The sequence below is a fragment of the Apostichopus japonicus genome, chromosome 13 (assembly GCF_037975245.1).
Source record: "Apostichopus japonicus isolate 1M-3 chromosome 13, ASM3797524v1, whole genome shotgun sequence".
Taxonomy (NCBI): domain Eukaryota; kingdom Metazoa; phylum Echinodermata; class Holothuroidea; order Aspidochirotida; family Stichopodidae; genus Apostichopus; species Apostichopus japonicus.
The window spans coordinates 21874614-21894079 of record NC_092573.1 but is presented as its reverse complement, the minus strand read 5'-3'; the positions used below and the strand labels follow the sequence as shown (position 1 = coordinate 21894079).

The following is a 19466-nucleotide window of genomic DNA, read 5'->3' as shown; positions in this document are numbered from 1 at the left end:
AGCTGACTATCATCAAGAGGAAATTACAAATAAATTGAAATGGTGATGTAGCTGACTATCATCCATCTTGACAAAATTGCAGCCAGATTGAAGTGATGGTTGCCATGGGTAGCTGACTATAATCAAGAGGAAATTGCAGTTTCATTGAAGTGATGATTGCCAATTATAGCTAACTCTCATCAAGAGGAAATTGTAGATAGATTGAAGTGATGATTGCCAATTATAGCTGACTATCATCAAGAGGAAATTGTAGATAGATTGAAGTGATGATTGCCATGTTTAGCTGACTATCATCAGTAACCAACCAAACCATAACATTTCAATAGATTCTAATTTTCCAAGATATCTTTTCGTACTGATGTATTTATTGCAAAATGCCAAATAAAGTGAAAAAATTATCCTTGGGCAATTTATTTGAATCCGGATTTTGTAATTATTAAAGAAATCACTGAGATTGTACAGAAATGTAACAGAATGTGATCAACATTGATTGAAGCTGATGAAATCAAGTTATATGATGAATTCAAGTTTCTTGCAAAATTGTGTTCTAGCACTTTGACCTGAATTCAAGCAGCTTTTTTCTTTTCTTATTTTTGTTGCTTTGTTATTTGTTAGTTTTCAATACCATTCCCATTTCCAACTAATAATCCCATAATATCACCAGCTCATTAGTAATGATACCTCTCAGGAATTATTTCAAAGATGAACCAGAAACGTTGCTCACGCTTTCACTCTTTCGTTTGAGGGGTGGGCAACTTTCATCTGTTTGGCGTTCAAGCAATGTTGTCTGTGCATAAAGGTGCTGTATACCTATACTGTGATTCTATTCCACATATAGTATGTGTGGTTCTATACTGCAGAGATTGATTACACATGTATACCTTTTCTGTGTTTACTAATACTAAGTCTTCAAGGTCTCAAAAGCGTTTTGCAATATTTGCTTCCTGCTCATGGGCTGTTTTGAAACGCTCATGAATTATGAATTAGGCCACTGGAAATTGGGTTGAAATTTAAAAACAAAAAGGCCGTCGGAAAAAACCTGTCAGTCATGTTTCTTCAGGCAATTTACTCGCTCATTAGTGAATATATGTGCACGAGAAACTGGACATGAAGTATTTACCGACAGAATAGTGAATGAACGGCAGAAACTGCCCTGATAGGATTAAAACACAATGTTAGAGACTTGTTAGAGACTCTGAATGTTAGAGACTCTGAATCCTTCTATAAATGTTGCCGTAAATGACCTTTGACCTTCACCAAGTTCAATCAGGTTCTTTTAGTCAACCAGCTGAATCTGCATACCATATATGAAGTTCAACAAAGATGCACTTTTTGAGTTTAAATATTTTGTTCACAAAATTTTCAGACTTTGACCAGAGCTGTTGACTATATAAATGACCATTGAACTTCACAGAAAACAATAGGCTTCTTGTACTCAATAAGACAGATCCACATACTAAGAATGTAGTTACTCCACCATTAACCTTTACCAGTTACCATGTTTACAGCAAGGAATAAAAAACTTTTCAAGAATTTCGGCAAGTTCTGATTGTCATTTTGCTTTTTGCATATATACAATACTGATTTGAAAAAGTGTCTGGGCGACAAAATGCAAATCATTAATCAGTAAGCTTGTTTGATCCCTTTCATTTTTTTCAATTATTTCAAAATTATTAATAAATTGACTTAGTAGGTTTGGCAAACGTCCCCGTCTTTTGTGATCAAACTGAAAAAGCTGCACTGTAAACCTGACTTGAGTGGGATTGTTTGAAGGCCCCCCATTAAACAAGTATTGATTCCCTTTTCCTTCCAAAGCCCTTTCCTTCCCTAGCTGTCACACAAAAGTGACAAAATTAGCTAATAATATCTTGTCCATACAAATGAGTTGCTCTGCATACATGGGAGTTAAATTTGACTTTCTAGATGTTAGTTTTTTCACTTTAAGTGAAAGCACAGACCTGTTCGATCTACATATCATTCGACTGGTAAATTCACTTTAAATTCTCAAGAAAACTCAACTGTCCGGACAGCTGCACTTGACAAAATTTTATCAGAGACAACAGACATGAAAGTTACTGACTGTATTTTTTTACAGAATTTATAAAGCTGTCACATGCATCTGATGAACTGAGACACACACACACAAACTTTTATGATCCACTCTACTAGATCATGAATGGCCCTTTCATGGAAAGAAGGTGATTCACTGTTTCATTGTAAATACTTCAACGATGCATCACTGCATTAGAGTGAAAGTTCTTGTCACTCTGGCGAAAGCAGATAAAATATGATATAAGTTTGATATTTAAGGGTGTGTGAGGTGGGTGACAACAGGGGTGATGAGGGGCAGGAATCAGACTAACATTCAAATGTTGAAATTGTCATCTGTGGTTGGCACCTCTCCCTATAAAAATTGTTTCTGTTGAAGTTAAAGGAGGAGCATGGCTGTCAAGGTATTTGTATCTTCAATACAATTCCTACATACACCTATGAATGCATTGTCAATTTAGCTCGACCTGGCTTCCAAACACCTCCGACGATCACCTTAAAACGTACAAGGTGTGACCCACTCGACTCAATGCACAGCAAGCAATACATAATATAAGTCCACTTACCTGATTTGTTTGCACAGATAGTGTATACTTAAACAGATATACTGTAGCAGTGTATATATATCGGTGTATACAACAGTGTAAACTTAATACAGATATATGTGTATTCTCTTCAACAATAAACTTGACAAGCGTGTTGTTGACCACCTCCAAGGAAATATATACAGTATATTATAATGACCTTCTCCATAATATTCCACTCAGTAAAATAAAGATAAACGGCTCAAAACTGCTACAGAGGTCTCGAGGCGATTTAATTGATTAAAATGTTTTACACAATCCAAGTTAATATTTAGCAGGAATTCCCGAAAGGTACAGGCCAAACAGATACATTGACACAAAATACTGTAGTACACTGTTGACATTCCCCACACAGCTCTACAATGACATCCTGAAGACACCAGACACTCAGTAGTACACTGATATATATATTAGCTGTACTTGGTTATGAACATTTCCCAACACAGTTTTCAAGATGTCACAGGAGCAAACCGTTGCCCATAAAAAGTAATAACAACTGTTTTGAAGTTCAAGAGAACAGCCCTTGGCACAGCCAGACTAGATACTCCCACTCGAGTCTCAAACATAGAATAGAAATTAACAGATTGTGTGTATTCAACCACCCACTATTCCTATACGCAGATCCGAGGACATTTGGCCCAATTGCAATGGATCATACAAGCATCCCTATGCTTATTAGTATCTAATCAACCATGTTACATGAAAAGTATAGCTTGAACAGAAAACAGTGGAAGTTTTCCATTTTTTTTTTTTTTTTCATAACCAAGATGTGTGCCTGGAGAAAACTGGTACCAGACATGAATTGAACCCCATTTGTTATATTTACTTTGGGTATTGACGAGATGTTTTTTGTTTGGGGGAGATGTCTAAATAATCGCAACATGCAAATAGCTAGGTGGGCAGGACACATTTGATAAAACAAAGACGTAACCGAACCATGGTATGCAAGGAATAAATGTTAAACCCACGATTTGGTCAGAGCTCCAAGTTTAGTTTTCTTTTTAAGGAACTATCTAGGTTTTCCGATGACTTTGAACAAGTTTGAAGAGGGAAGTGGTTGCAAACTTCGTTAGATTTTGCTATCGAGGGATCAATACTTATTTACAAACCGTGATTCATTATTGACTTAAAATAGGGACTTTGAGCACTTGTGTCATGCCTTTAAACAATGCATCATTCAACAGAGGTTTTAGCTCTTCCCTATATTTAAAAACCAAGTTTCAAAGATTCTCAAAAGTGGCAACCATATCCTTATCGGAAGGGTTGGGGGGGGGGGGCAACTAATGTCCAGTCTTGAAATTCTGTGAATTAGTCCCTTCAGGTAATTGAAAATTTAACAGGGATTGAGAAAGAAGAAGGGGGGTGGGGGGAGGGGTAGAGATATCAAAGTGGGACATTCTAGATTGGGATTTTCAAATGTCAACAAATCCCTCTAATTTTCTTACAACCCAATTGTAAACACCCATGTTGCTGGAGGGCACATTGTTGAATCACGATAGTTAATAGCTTCTTTGTTTATATTCCATTTCTATGCACTCTATCAATGAGGATTTCTATTTGCTTGAAGATCCAACAAACATTATCTGGTGGCATTTTGTTCCAGTTTTGATAGAGGTTTAAAGAAAGTTATATATAAAAGTAAAATCAGCATTTGACAAGAAGTGCTTTAAAACTGAGTTTCCAGAGTGTAATTCAACGATGGTCTCATCCTAGGAGAGTACAGTGCATAAACATTTACTTAAACCTGTAGGAATAGGTTATAAGGGATGGGCTGTAGAAGAGTTTCAAACCATTGGCTAAATAAGACGCTATTTTTAAAGCCTCACTGGTCTTATTACAGGCACTGCTTAGTGACACATATTTGCTTTATTATCAAATACATTTAATTGCTCTGTAATATTTAAACTATGAAAATAATGAAAATGACAGGCATCAGTACCTTCAGATGGAATTTTTGTATTCTTATAGTAAAAATTGCTTTACAAGTTCTTTCCTACATTAAATATTATCAAATTTAAACTTCTGCGCTCTGGTGTATATATTCATTTTTTTTTTTTTTTTTTTTACAAATGTACTGTGCTTGATTTGTTTGGCCACGCACATAGGCACCACCTGTGTCCCAACAAATCCCAAGGTTAATTATTAATTTACAGGGAACTGATTGCTTCATTAGCATATGAAAATCGTTGCAAAGGAATACAATGGAATTGCAATATTATGACTGTACATCATCAAAAGACATAGAAAGATGATTGAAATATCAAATGCCAAATGTGAAGATTGGGGTACAGTACGTGTTTGAGAAATATTTTGCCCACGTGAGACCAAAATATTACAATTAAAACCACAAAACAGCACAGTGTAATTGCATATTATAAATAAATAATACAATTTATAAATAATGAATTATTTCTATTAGCTCAGTAAATATCTAATCTAGTATAGCAACTCTAAATGGGCAAAATATAAGTGTTTATTTCTATAGTTCACATGTGATATTAAATCTGATCTTCGCATTGGATTGCAACTTTCTGTCAATTGGCCCATTAATGTAACATTCACACACCATATGGATCTCACTCCATGTTTGTCTGAACAATCTCTGTTTAATACTATTGCGTACTAAATAAACACACAATCATGATGTTGTACTTCTTGCCAAAATTTTAACTCATTTGCACACAAGTAGCAAAAATGAGTCAGGGATCAGTTAGGTCCTGTTTTATAATGGAAGGCATTATTGAGGCTTTAAGTACTGTATAGAACCAGCTTTGACACCAGCTTCATTATTCTGAGGTGAAAGTTCCTCGTTACTTCGTTGGCAAGACCGTCATAAAGCACAGGGCATTGCCAAACAAATATGTTGTTGCTGAAAAAGGATTAAAATCTGTCTATGGATATGAAACTCAAATCCCCCACTTTCTGATCCCAGCTCATAAAAGAATATTTTTAAATTTAAAAGCCTAGTATTTTTTACTCTAAAGGTATTGACAAACAATTGGTGTTGCATGCTAGAAAGGAAAGTAAATACACTCTTTTCACCATTTCGACAAAACTAAACATGTAGGGTCAAGATATTGTCAGACTCGTATCGTAGACTTGTACAAAGAGCACAAATTGTGTTTCTCTCAATGTGGGGTATTGCAAGTTAACTTTACCTCTATATGCAATCTTTGCATATTCATATGTTTATAAATTTCATATCTGCCAGCTTCATTGTAATTATGCCTGTAGACCTTTAAGTTGCTCACTTTTGTGCCAGAAGGCTTGATATTAAATGTTATCTGCATTAGAAAATTGTAAACCGAGATATATCAACCAAGAGCTGTTAGAAAAGAGACTATGGGATGGTACAAAAGTTACTCTAATCATCCCCCGATATATATGTTGTTGACATAACTTGCACACCTGTGAATGTATAACATATGAGTAAGAATGATTGCACACTGTGGACATAAACAGCCTACGCATATGTCTAGATATAGCAAATGCCAAGTAAGTGGATTTCAGCTGCACTTCACATTTGGGTGTGATTCCAAATACAAATATTCACTTCATACTTTGTAGAAATGGAATAATGAACAGTGCAGATGGTAAATAGGAATGTGCTATCTTAGATATCCCAACTCCATCCCTCCCTCCCACTTCCCTCCTATCTCCCTTCCTCCCATCTCCTTCACCCTTGCCCTCCCCACCCCTGGCATCTCTCCCTATCTTTTCAAAGTATTTAGCTAAATGTCGCTGGCAAATTTCTGGACAGAATTTGATCCCAATCTGACAATTGACATGTACTATATAACAGTTCTCTAAAAGAGATGAAAAATGTCAAACTCGGTAGAGTATTTGAGGCCACTTTACATTTCTTCCCCCTTCCTCAGCTTACTACCCTTATAATATCCCATTATTCAACTTCCTATATCCTGACATATATTTGAAATTTGATGAGCAATCAAATTATTTATGATCTCTGTCCCGAAATGATAACATAAATGCTTTGAAATTTAATACTTCTTCTTAATTGTTGTTTCCTTAAAAGTTGTCACACCCTGCCATCATATTTCCCAGTTCCAAGAGAAACTCTTGTACCACTTGTAAAACTGAAGACAACTATAAATCAAGACCCAGTGTAGATTAAATTTCCAAGCAACTTATTTATCCAGAAGGATGTATGTTTCACACAAATTGTGAGAAATCTTTTTCCTCTTTCTCAAAATCTCCCTAAAGGTGATATTCAAATTAATTCTCAGCTAAACAGCACTTTTGCACCTCATTTTGTTTTGGTCATAATTTGAAGACCACACCAATCTTCTTTCTTCTGCTCAAATTTCAACTGTCCTTCAGGAAAAGCTGTTGCTATGACATTACAGTTTTGCCATCATTTCAGCGATTAAAGAACATGGACGTATTAAAAGTTAGCAGCATATGTCTTCACCAAATGAGTTAAGAATTACCATGATTAGTCTCAACCATAACTTACAAGCATTCCCAGGTTAAAAGCTAGAAAGGGTTATTACCTCAAAATCACCACATGTATCGATTAAATTAATTCTTCCCATTGGCAAGTACATCTGGAAGCTTTGGGCAAAATCCTGTCTCCATTTGAGGTATATTAAATACTTGAAATAGAGCAACCATAGGTCATTGACTTGTTCAAAACTTTACAATCATGCATTATTGAAACCATCTCTATCTTTCGAAAGAGATTTTTTATCTTGTTTTGATCTATTTTTTTTTAAAGTTTTTTTTTGTTTTGAAAACTAATTACTAAAATCGAAGCATATTTATTAGTTTCACAAGTTAAGTTTCATTTAGACAAATATATCATAATGTTTTAATTTGCTTCATATCACATGTGCTTAACACTAGAAATTTCAAAGTCATTAGTTATGTGTGATCTATTGTAATCTTTTCAGAGAAAACTCCAAGCAGGTTTCGAATAAAATTGTTGACCGAACTCAAAAAGTGGCTTCATGCAGGTATTAATCACATGTATATGGCACACACAATGCATATATACTGTGGAGAAAAACATGTATAGGGCACGTACAATGCATACTGTGGGAAAAATACTTTTACGAAAGGTAAACTTCTAACCTAGTAGCATTAATTTGTTCAGCTAATTGATATGACAAGTTTCATTAGCTTTAATAGTTCACCAATTATAGAGGACACTTTTAAAGGACATCAGTGTTACATTGCTGGTGTGCTTACACACTGCTGATGTGCTTACACATTGCTGATGTGCTTACACATTGCTGATGTGCTTACACACTGCTAATGTGCTTACACATTGCTAATGTGCTTACAGGTTGCTAATGTGCTTACAGGTTGCTAATGAGCTTACACATTGATGTGTTTACAGGTTGCTAATGTGCTTACACATTGCAAATGTGCATACACACTGCTAATGTGGTTACATATTGCTTATATGCTTATACATTGCTGATGTGCTTACACGCTGCTAATGTGCTTACAGGTTGGCTAATGTGCTTACATGTTGCTAATAAGCTTACACATTGCTAATGTGCTTACACATTGCTAATGTGCTTACAGGTTGCTAATGTGCTTACACATTGCTAATGTGCTTACAGGTAGCAAATGAGCTTACACGTTGCTAATGTGCTTACACGTTGCTCATGTGCTTACACGTTGCTTATGTGCTTACATGTTGCAAATGTGCTTACACATTAAAAATGTGCTTACCCAATGCTAATGTGGTTCAATGTTGCTAATGTTCTCAACCATGCTGATGTGCCTACCCTTTGCTAATGTGCTTACACATTGCTGACGGTCTTTTATTTTCCTGCAAACCCTCCCCTTAAAATATACTCATGTATATGAAAGTGGTTAAATTTATTTGACATCTCACCAACTCTATGCTTTGAGTATAGGCCAGTGAAAAGCTCACAGTAGATGCTTGAACAATCAGTCATCATTATTTGATTAATCCCTAACATATTTGGCAATATAACACTAATGTTTGAATCTCTCAAAATTAGGTTTGGCATAGGCATAGGAAAGGGGAACAGATCTGAGACAACTGGCCTCTCCACTTTTGAAAGTTCGGGCAAGATGATCTATCTGCTTTCTACCCTACCCTCCCCTCCATAACCTCCCTCCTGCCCCACTCCCCCCCACCCACACACACTTTTCTATCAAGGGAATGCACCCTACGAAAGTGTTAAATCATTCAACTAGATCCTTTTAATTAGTAAGCAGAGTGCCAGGCAGTTTCATACACACTACAATGTTAGAACAATTTGGAGAATATACCAAAACAATTGGATATCACACTTGAAATAGCCTTAACCAAAATCATATCTCCTCCCCCAGCCCACACCACCCCCCCCCCCCGCCCCATCTGCCTCCTTGCCCTTACCATTTGTTCCTTTAAACAGCAGCTATGTGCATGGTTATTAAGGAAGGGACTGTAAATCACTACATGGTAACAACTTTAAACTCTGAAATGATTTCTCTCTGAACCTGACAACTGCTACTTTGTAATTTTATCTTTATCTTTAATCTTTGCAGGATATGGAAAATTTATCTCTGAATGTTACAAATTACAGCTGTAAGATCAGTAGAACTGATAACGAAAATATCCAAGTTAATATTATTTCCCCCTTTTTTCACCCCCTTTACCCCATAAACTGCTACTATATAAGATGTAAAAGCAGCAAAGTTTGAATGAAAGGGAAAAAGCATTTATGCACCTACCAGTATGACATTTCAATATAGCCAGGTGTTATAAGCGTAACTCATTCCAATTTACTTAAATAAATTTATTTAGAAATACTCTTCTTTTTTATACCTTTCTTTCTTTATTCTTTAATTTTTTTATTTTTAGTCTCTATTTTGTGTGTGTGTGTTAAGCTTCTAGCTTCAGATGATTTTCAAATAATTCTTCTTAATACTATAAACTACAAATAGTTTGCAATGGTACAACTATGCTATTTCGGAAATTTTGCAACACTCTTGCAGCTAAAAGAAGTATTATTGCTGCCCGCATTCACCGCTCGAGAGCAGAAAGCTGAAAAGGAGACGCTGGAAAACTTGTGTTAGATCCAGAAAATGGTACATGGTCTGAAAATACTTACAATGATGTCAGGAGGCTCCAACATTTGACTATAGAAATCCATATTAGTGCTCAACTGAACCACTCAACACATAAAAATGTGCATATAAGTGTTAGGAGCCTGTCTACCTGCAAAACAAACACGTATGTAAATGGCACATCCTTCTCAAGAAAATAAATCCACCTTTTCTGTCTTAATGGCTACAATCTGCTTTGCTGTAAAATCTCCCAGTGCACTGCTGCATGACACACCTCTCGCATATATATATATATAAGATGTGCAGCACTGCATTAGTATACTAGATGAGAGTTAAGAGGTTTGGCACTGCAATTAAAAACATGATGCTCCACAGCCAAAATATAACATAACTGCACACTGATGATATGACTTGACATTACCGAGAGTTACACAGCTGTGTACTTTGAACGGAGGGGAGTACCTCGAACACGCACAACACGGTATTTATATATCGCTGATAAGAACGGCACACAGTACTGGAACGGGTGAAACAAACAAATTAAAACCCAGAAAAAAACAGTCTGCAGTTATCAAAGGAAGGTGAAAGTAAAGGAGACCGAAGGGGAAATGGATTGCACGGTCTGTTATCCATTTACACGTAAACCCCAACACACAGGACGTAATGAGGAAATTATATAATTTCATAACTGTAATGCATTGCATTGCAATTGACTATTTCAAAAGGGAGTCGTTACAAAAAGAGTCATATACCTGCGAAAAGGTCATCAGGAATAGTGAATTAATGTCATAAACAAATATCGTATGTGATTGCCAAAGCTATCTCTAACATTCAGGAAATGCAGCGTTTGAGGAGGTCGCATCTAGAATTCGGAAGGGCAAAAAAAAAAAAAAAAAAAAATATTCCTATGGTTCATGCAAACCTCATTTTCTCCATTTAAGAAATCTTCATCATAGAAAAGGGTTACAGAAAGATTTCACAGTAGGATAAAAAATGCAGACAAAGTTTGATCACATGTATGGTCAACGTTGAAACGGTCTAGGGGAGACAGGCAATGGAAGTGGTAATACAGTAAACACAAGTAAACACAAGAATGTATTAAGAATAATGAACAATGAGGTAAAAATGTGTCAAAAATGAAAAAAACATGGGGTAAAAATTAATAAAACATGAGCATCATGGGATGAAAGTACCGAAATCTTGAGATAACACTACTGTAGGAACTATAATATAAATGTTTGAAAATTAAAATAAACAAATATTTATCTAATTAACAATGTAAAGGGAGAGTATAAATGGTCGTGTGGAGGCTCTTAGGTATTAGCGGGTTGCTGCTCCCTAGAATTCCTCGAAAATGGACCCTAACTTGTGATAAATTTGGATACATTCAGATGTCAAGATCTTTGATAATGATACTTTTGTGGTAGAATGAGAAGATGGAAGTGGTCGATCTGTGGGGTAGGACAGGACCAACCGCTGCTATTGTTACTATCTCAACAATTATGGCAGAGTGAGGGGGTGCTATGGTTGTGAGTTGACAGGTGATGTGTGATGTTGATTCATTCATTCAATCAAAGTGAATGAACGTTTTGTATCATAATCTGGCTGTTAATGACGTGGGTTACTTTGAATTGCAAAGGTTTTTATTCGTTTGAGAAATTATGTACATGACTAACACAATATTCCAAGCTGGCCAAAACTTTGTATGAATGAATGGAAATATTTTACCCAAAGCAAACACAGAACCGTAGATTTAGTTGAGTAGTTACAGCAGTTACCATGGTGATGAGTTCAAAGACATCATCCTGCATGACAAGCAGTTTTTACTTCCGTTACATGTAATTGCAGAGTTGTTTTGTTAATTATAACCAATAAAGCAGTTCCCAGACAAAAAAAAAAACCTTAAAACTATTTTCATAACATTTGTCAGGGTCTTAATTGTTCTGAAACTGGAAATAACATTGTGTGAAAACTGTATTCCATTTAACATGCATTGCTTAAAATGAATGCTCATGCATAGTTGACCTGTTTAATAATGGTATCTTTATTACAGTGGTGGGTATATATATATATATATATATATATATATATATGCATATGCATATATATATATATATAATTAAATATTAAAAGGTTCTTAAAAGCACTTTTAGGAATCCATTGTATTGATAATGCCAAAGGAAGTTGTGTCAATGACGTGTCAATGAAACATGTACTGTATGTTGTGTAAATTGACACATTCTTGCATCGCACTGAGCAGTAAGTTCATAACAATCAGTGGCTTGCACAAAGCGAGAGGGGGTAGGGGACAGCATGGGGTCCCAACTCCATTGTCATATGGGAAAAAAATATTCAGTCAGGGTTTTTTTTTTTTTTTTTAGATTCAAGGAGATTTACCAGCACTACCTTTCATTACGTGCTAATTATACACTTAATGTATAGAATCAATATGCCTCAAAGGCACTATTTGACATCTGAACTTTTTATTTTTCCTGAGGCAGGACCCATAGAGCCCTACTGTATGTGACAGACAGCTTCAACGACCCCAGGGTGAACATCCCATACTTTGTAAACCCTTTCGTCTGTCTCTGGCCCTTCCATAAAGGTCCAATTCCATATCCACTGTATATATACCAGCTGAGGGAATATCAGATTTGGTCCCCTTACTTTGTAATCCTGGTCATGCCACTTTAGGAAGCTATAAATTTACACCATCATATTATCAGTAAACAGGCAAGATTCTTTCACCCCCATAAAAGTACAAGTTACTTTTTTGTTACTATCATTTTCAGACCACACATGCACCTTAATAATTCTTATTAATTTTTTTCAATTAAGTTATTTTCTAAGTAAAATTTTCACTAAATTGGTGACCAACGTAGTACTACACTGCACAAGGCCTCTTCCCCCCCCCCCCCCTCCTTCCCTCCTTTATGTTTTCCTATTTTGGAAGAGCCACCAGAGGTAACATGTAAATGAAACATTCTTCCAAAACCTGATTCATAAAAGACAACATTTGACGACTTCACCTCTGACTAGAATTACACTGTACTTTGTGTATGCTGCAATTGATCATGTCCCAAAAATGCCCGCCCATTGAACAGAAATTGTCACAGTTGCACATCTCGACTTAATAATGAATGAGGAGGAGGAGAGCTCCGTTGCTGCAGTCTGCTCCTAGGTGCATACATACACCAAGCATCCCCATCCTCTCATTTAATTGGCTAACTAAAAAGAAATAAAAAATAATCATTGCGGACAAACTCTGACTCATATCGCCGCAAAATCAGTCACTGGATGGATGAGAAGGGACGGATAAAATATTTGATGGGTAAAACACACACGGAGACACTCGGGTTGGTAATCAACGTCATGCTCAGCGAATCTGACTGGCATCGCTGGACGAGTCCATCAATTATCCAATCTTTCGGCGGCGGTAGAGGTTATTTCTGGGCCACCAGATTAAAGAGTAAACATTTAACGAGGCAAACTATATATGCTAAAGTTTGTGTTACACATACACTTTACAGCACATTGTTCGATGTTGTCAACATGGGGGTGGTAAGGCATTACTCTGTGAGAGACTTTGATGAATCTTAGTAATGAATTACACTTAATAATTTATGAGTGATGCCCGGATAGACTGATTCAAATCCATTGGAATTAAAACCTGCACTACTGCACCGCTTCCCACACTTTCGACATACGGCAAGGTTTAACGAGGCATACAATTATATGGGTTACCATGGTAACTGCAAAGGTGAATGATTGTTAACCAACTCAATCCTAGAATTTACCGAAACAAAGTTATTAGAAGTGTGGGAAAGGGGTATTTCAGATATGACACTTGTATTTAATTTTTAATAAAAATAAGCAATAGAAGACGATAATAATAATAATGTTGTATGTTTAAGATCATTATAATTAAAAACAATAAACAATGTTGTTAACAGTATCGTGCCCTCTCAACTATCATTCATTGAGTACAAATAATACTGATCTACGAAAAGTGCAATGAACTGCTGAGAACTGAAACAAATTCATTAATAACCGGTTACTTAACCTAGAGTAGATACGGTGGAAAAATTTACAAGGAAATCTTAGTGTGACCAATATTGTAATCTTAGCTTGATTAGTAATTGTTAACCAAACTCAACTTGCTGAGGTTTAATGAGCTGTATGTGCACATTCTGTTCAGCGACATGCAGGGAGCCCAGTTAGAGGTCTTAATGCTGATGTAGGTATGTGGTCACAACAGTTAACACTTTATATATTGGCACATATGATTCTTGTGCTGTATTGCATGTTTCATAATCTTGGTATTATAGTGAGGCATAATGAATAACTGTAGCTATAACGCATTCCAATGTTATGCACTGTGTCCAAATTCACACATCTCCCAATGATGAGGTGAGTAAATTACACTGCAGGATTACTTAATTGTAATAAATCTGTGTCTTTTTTTTTTTTTTTTTTTTTTTGGTCATTGTTTCTTCTATTGATTGAAATGCAGAGATGATGAGTCAGAGTTTAATGCATAGGTCTAATTCATCAGTTGGTCAGTCTCTTGTCTGTTCCATATGAGACCATTTGAGTCCTGTATGGCTCTCTCTGCAGTGTACAGTGTTCTGTGAAATGTTGGCTTCATGGACCTTGTTCATGCAGCATGTGACACATTCTAGGAATAAAGTACATGGCTTTGCATTCCAATGCTATGCACTATGAATTCACACTATCAAATGATGGGGCAAATACAATATATTCCATTGTACTAATTACCAATGCCTTCCTATATCAATTATTGACTAAAATGCCCATTTAATGCCTGTTTTACTTAAAATGTCCATTACTCAGCTGTATCAGCAACTAACTTTGTTTTCTCTGTTTCCCCAAAACTTACCTGCCTCCATCTCACTCCATCTCAATATAGGCCATGCACTTTCCTATCTAACTAAACCATATGACTGGATGGTTTTATCAATGCGCCCCCCCAGCCCCACTTCTAAGGCACCACCCACCGAGGAATCCTTTCCAATCTACGGTTCAGATGTTCAACTACAAGATTTGACTGGAGATTTACCTTCAGAGAATTTTGTTTTCATATTTCGTGATTATTTTTCTCTCTTTCTACTATCTCCTTACTCTAGAAGGGCAATGCACACTGGATATTCAGTACCCACTCTATACATGTATGCCTTACATTTGGTCTTTAAGTCAATAAACAATACCGTGTCTTGAAGAAACTGAAACAAGATGGAATGAGTCATGGGAAGCACATGGATTACATAGTACATTTATGTTACACTATAGTGCATAGTTTAATATGTTCTCCAGTCTTTACCCTTAATAGTTGATCTAGGAAATTATATGGTTACCAGTTGAGAACTACGCGCGGTGGAACAACAGTGCTAAGGTTGTGGGGAGACAGGTAAGGGAGGCCCGATGTAAAAAAATTATGAAGGATCCCGTCCTGAAGAAAGAATAGGGTTCACCCATTCAATGAGGTAACCATATGGCGTACAAGACTCATTGAGGTGTTTCTATGGAATAGATTTATACACTTTCACCTCTGTTGTACCTCAAGATGAAATTTTGACTCTTCCCAAACTACTGGCTTCTAGCATGGAACAAGGCATAGACCGGGAGGGGAGGGGTCCGGTCATAGAGGGCGCACAGTGTTAAAAGGTTACCAGTTCATTCTAGGCACGGTAGTAGGGGGTGCTAAGGTTGTGAGGAGACAGGTAAGCGAGGAACGAAGTAAATCAAGGAGTATCTGCATTTTAAGCACCTAATCTTTTCATAAATATTATGCAATGCCATCTTGAGATATATATTTTTACAAGCCATTACTATTATACTTACAGTAAATGCACAAAGAACCCACACATTCTGCATATATACAAACACACAGCAGCCTGGACATGTCATGTGTTCTCTGTCTTCATGCAAAGAGCCATATAATAAAGCAATGAGCATGAACTGAAAAAGTCTCCAAACAAACAAAACTGAAAATGACCATTTAAATTAATAGACCTAAAGTGCCATCAATAATGAAGTAGTGCACTATACATAATTATAATTGTTTTGCAATATCCATAAACATTGAAAGACAAGGAACACACTGTCAAACAGAGAGGAAAAGTAGACATAAACACTGGCTGACTTCAAAAAAGGGGTTCAAACAGTCCGATTTAATTAGAACGTTAGTTTTACTATCACAATCAAACTATCACAACTATTACAATCGTCTGCACACCTAAATGGAAAAGTGAAAGGAAATCACTGTAACCTACAGGTTAAGATTTATGACAAAAATAATTACTCTCACTAAACTGAAAGAGTCAATACAACTGTACAATACACACACATATATATACTAGCATAGGAGATTGATTAGTTGTCTAATGAATTGGTCCCCTGGGTTGCCACATCTGCCACACCACATTGACAACACAATGGATCAGTCCCAGTTCTCAATATATCCCAAGTTGGTCATTACAAAACATCTGACTAAATGTATATATATACACATGGTTTCCTTTATGTATTACATGCTACTGTACTGTACAATCAAAGATCCATTCCGCAACCAACCACAAATATATTTTTTGTGAATTACATGCTACTGTTTTGTACAATCAAAGATCCATTCCGCAACCAACCACAAATATATTTGTTGTGTATTACATGCTACTGTACTGTACAATCAAAGATCCATTCCGCAACTAACCACAAATATATTTTTTTGTGAATTACATGCTACTGTACTGTACAAGCAAAGATCCATTCCGCAACCAACCACAAATATATTTTTTGTGAATTACATGCTACTGTACTGTACAAATAAAAGATCCATTCCGCAACCCACCACAAATATATTTGTAATATTATATATATATCATTCCAAAAACAAGAACAATACTTTCTATTTCTCAATGGATCTACAATTGCTATAATATCCATATTCCTAGAAATTATAACAATGGATCTGAGGTATTTTCACTTTGGTACTTGAATAAAGGTACTGCTGTTGTACCACCACCAAGCTTGCCCGCACAGCTGACGTGTATTACTCCTGCACCGGTTAGTTGTATCCGTAATACACCAATAGGATAATTTCATTTTTCATTTATTTGCAAAGCTTGTAGGCAAACTATCTAAGCGTAGCGCCACCATAAGTTGGCGCAAAGCGCGAAAGAAAATTTTGGCCGAAAATGTCTCCCAGATCGCTGGAAATGGCACTTCCCAGGCCTTGTAAGTTGCATCGAAGCATTTTCTATTTTGAAATTACTAGCGATATCATAATAAAATACAAAAAATATGCTAAAAAGAAAACTATGCCACCAAATATTGGGGGATATTAGATACTATATCCCCCACCTAAAATATGACATGTGCCCCCGTCCCCCCCCCCATGATAGCCGCCCTTGCCTGCACCAGTTAGCTGCATCCGTAATACACCAATAGAATATGGTACATATCCACACCTGCTACAGAAAGGTTACCACCCAAGCAGGCTATAAGAATAAATAGTCCAGGATGATTGGAAGCTCCACTTTGAAATGTCAACATTAATGATTCTTGAAATAAATTTTCAGGGGCCAGAACAATTCAATGTTAATGTCAGTATCATTGCTTTGCAAGTAAAATATTACGAACTAATGCTACATTGACATTAAAAAAATGCTGTCTTGGGGACATTTACTTCCATGAAATTAGCCCTAAATTCAGCATACTGTCTTGTGTGACATCCGTGCCAATGGTTCATTCGAGAAGTCAATGATGAGATTGCATAATTTCAAAGATTATCAGGAAGTAGTAAACACTGAATGTGTGGTTCAGTGACTTCTGTCAACAGTGCCTGTTTGTACAAAAATGACAAGGTTGACACAGGGAATGGCTATAAAGGGTGTGAAGACTCGCGCACAAAGAAACGTCAAATGCCGGTAATCTGACCTAGTTTCGAATGAGGTGTAACAGAAGTGTAAGACACCACCATCGATCCCAGAAAATACACACACAGCTTGCTACTGTCTGTAATTAGACACTAGTGTACAGTCGATACATACAGCTACGGTCAATACCCACAACACAGTGTACATAGCAGCGTGGACATATCAGGTCTAGATAAAAGATAACAAGGAATCACGTTTCATTACTGTCTGCATTTTGTAGCGACAAGAAGAAAATGTCATTTGCAAGCAACGGAAAGTTAACTTTTTCAGAGCCTGGCAAGCGGTTTGGGGCAAGTCTTCAATGCCTTTAAGTTACACATTATACTTCTTACCATATTCAGCCTTCTTACTTCAACAATGTTCTAAACAAAGCTTACTTTAATCTTTTATTTTTGCTCTCTCTCTCTCAATACAAGGAAAAAACTTATAGTCACCAAATGACAGCTCATGAAAGACACCAGCACAAATTCTTTGTATAGAAAATAAGCTAGGCTAGATATCTCTGTTATGAAAGTGTGATTGGTCTAGTCTAGTGTAAAGTGACGTCCCCGAATTTAGATGAAAGCTCGCGATCTCAATATTTTGGCCCCGATTAACAAATATCCTCGAAAGTATCCCCAGTTTAAAAAGAAGTCCCTGAAATTTTAAAATATGACATTTTATTCACAACAGATTTAGAAATGTTGCAAAATCTACCTTCCTGCCAGTTATACTTTAATTACACGTCATTAAAACACCATGTAGATGTACAAAAAACTTGCACAGACGATAGCAGAGATCAAAACAAGAACTACTGTAATGTAGGGTAGAACTATCCTACTATCTACAGAGAAATGTACAAGCGTGACAGGGTGTCCTACTATATAGAGTCGTGTTACTCTCCTCTACTGACCTATAGGCCTACTCTTGATTATGTCATCTGTGCTCTACCAGACTAGCACATTTTTCTCAAAGGGGAGGGGGAGTGGGACACCCCAATCCCCTTAGACCCATTTCCCAGGTCGCACTTTCCACTTTCAACAGTTTGTCCCAGATCCCTTTTTACAAAATATGGTCACCTTTATAGTCTAGTCCAAGTGTTGATGTTTGTTTCTTAAGCATCAAAGGAAGAGACTTTCTCGAGATGTGCTAATATTATCTGTTATGAAATAAACTACTGCATTACAGTTGAGCTGTTACTTTGCAGAACTATGTTTGGTAAATTAACAGCTCAACTGTTAATTTGAGTTAACATTTGAGTTAATTTACCAAACATAATTCTGCAAAGTAACTTCATTACAACGGCCAGAGAAAACATGCTCGGTAATACCATCTGTGTAAGTTTTGTTCCCAAAATTGCTAAACCCAACTAGAAATTTTCCTAAGTAATAGTTCCAGACACAGACGAGGATTGAACTTGAAACTCCCTGGCTACATGAATAAAGTCATAAAAGCTAACCAGTATCCTCCACCTACTATGCTTCCTTCTCAAAATTCGAAACTGTCATAGCATTCTTCACAAATGACCCCCCCCCTCCCCTTTTTACTTATGTGTCACTAACAGCACTCATCTGAAGTCTTATCATGTTGCCAACCATCAACATTGACAGGCATGTACTCTTTAGATCATGTTGGATGGAGGATGTCAAGGTCAAAGGTTAAAGGGGACCTGGGATAACTACACTACAGTACCACAAAACAGTTTCAAGGCAGTGACCTATAGAGGATCAAAAGGAACCATAATTACTTGCACATTAACCTTCTCCATGTTGAAAGTTAATATTCAACTGATTTGCAGCCTTTATTTGACTATCCTTGGTAGCTTCAGAAGGATGATTCATAGCAA

The 19466-nt window shown here is 36.5% G+C and overlaps 1 protein-coding gene across 8 annotated transcripts in view; it reads right to left on the bottom strand.

Moving 5' to 3' along the window:
- LOC139978325 (unconventional myosin-IXb-like) overlaps positions 1-19466 on the bottom strand; it is a 110371-nt gene that overhangs the window by 77237 nt on the left and 13668 nt on the right. Inside the window, exon 2 of one of the 8 annotated variants that reach the window (XM_071988413.1) lies at positions 9731-9837. The exons of the other annotated variants lie outside the window; for them this stretch is intronic. Within the exon in view, the coding sequence (XP_071844514.1) occupies positions 9731-9772 (42 nt within the window). The 5' untranslated portion in view covers positions 9773-9837. The remainder of the gene's footprint in view (positions 1-9730; positions 9838-19466) is intronic. 8 annotated transcript variants of the gene reach the window in all.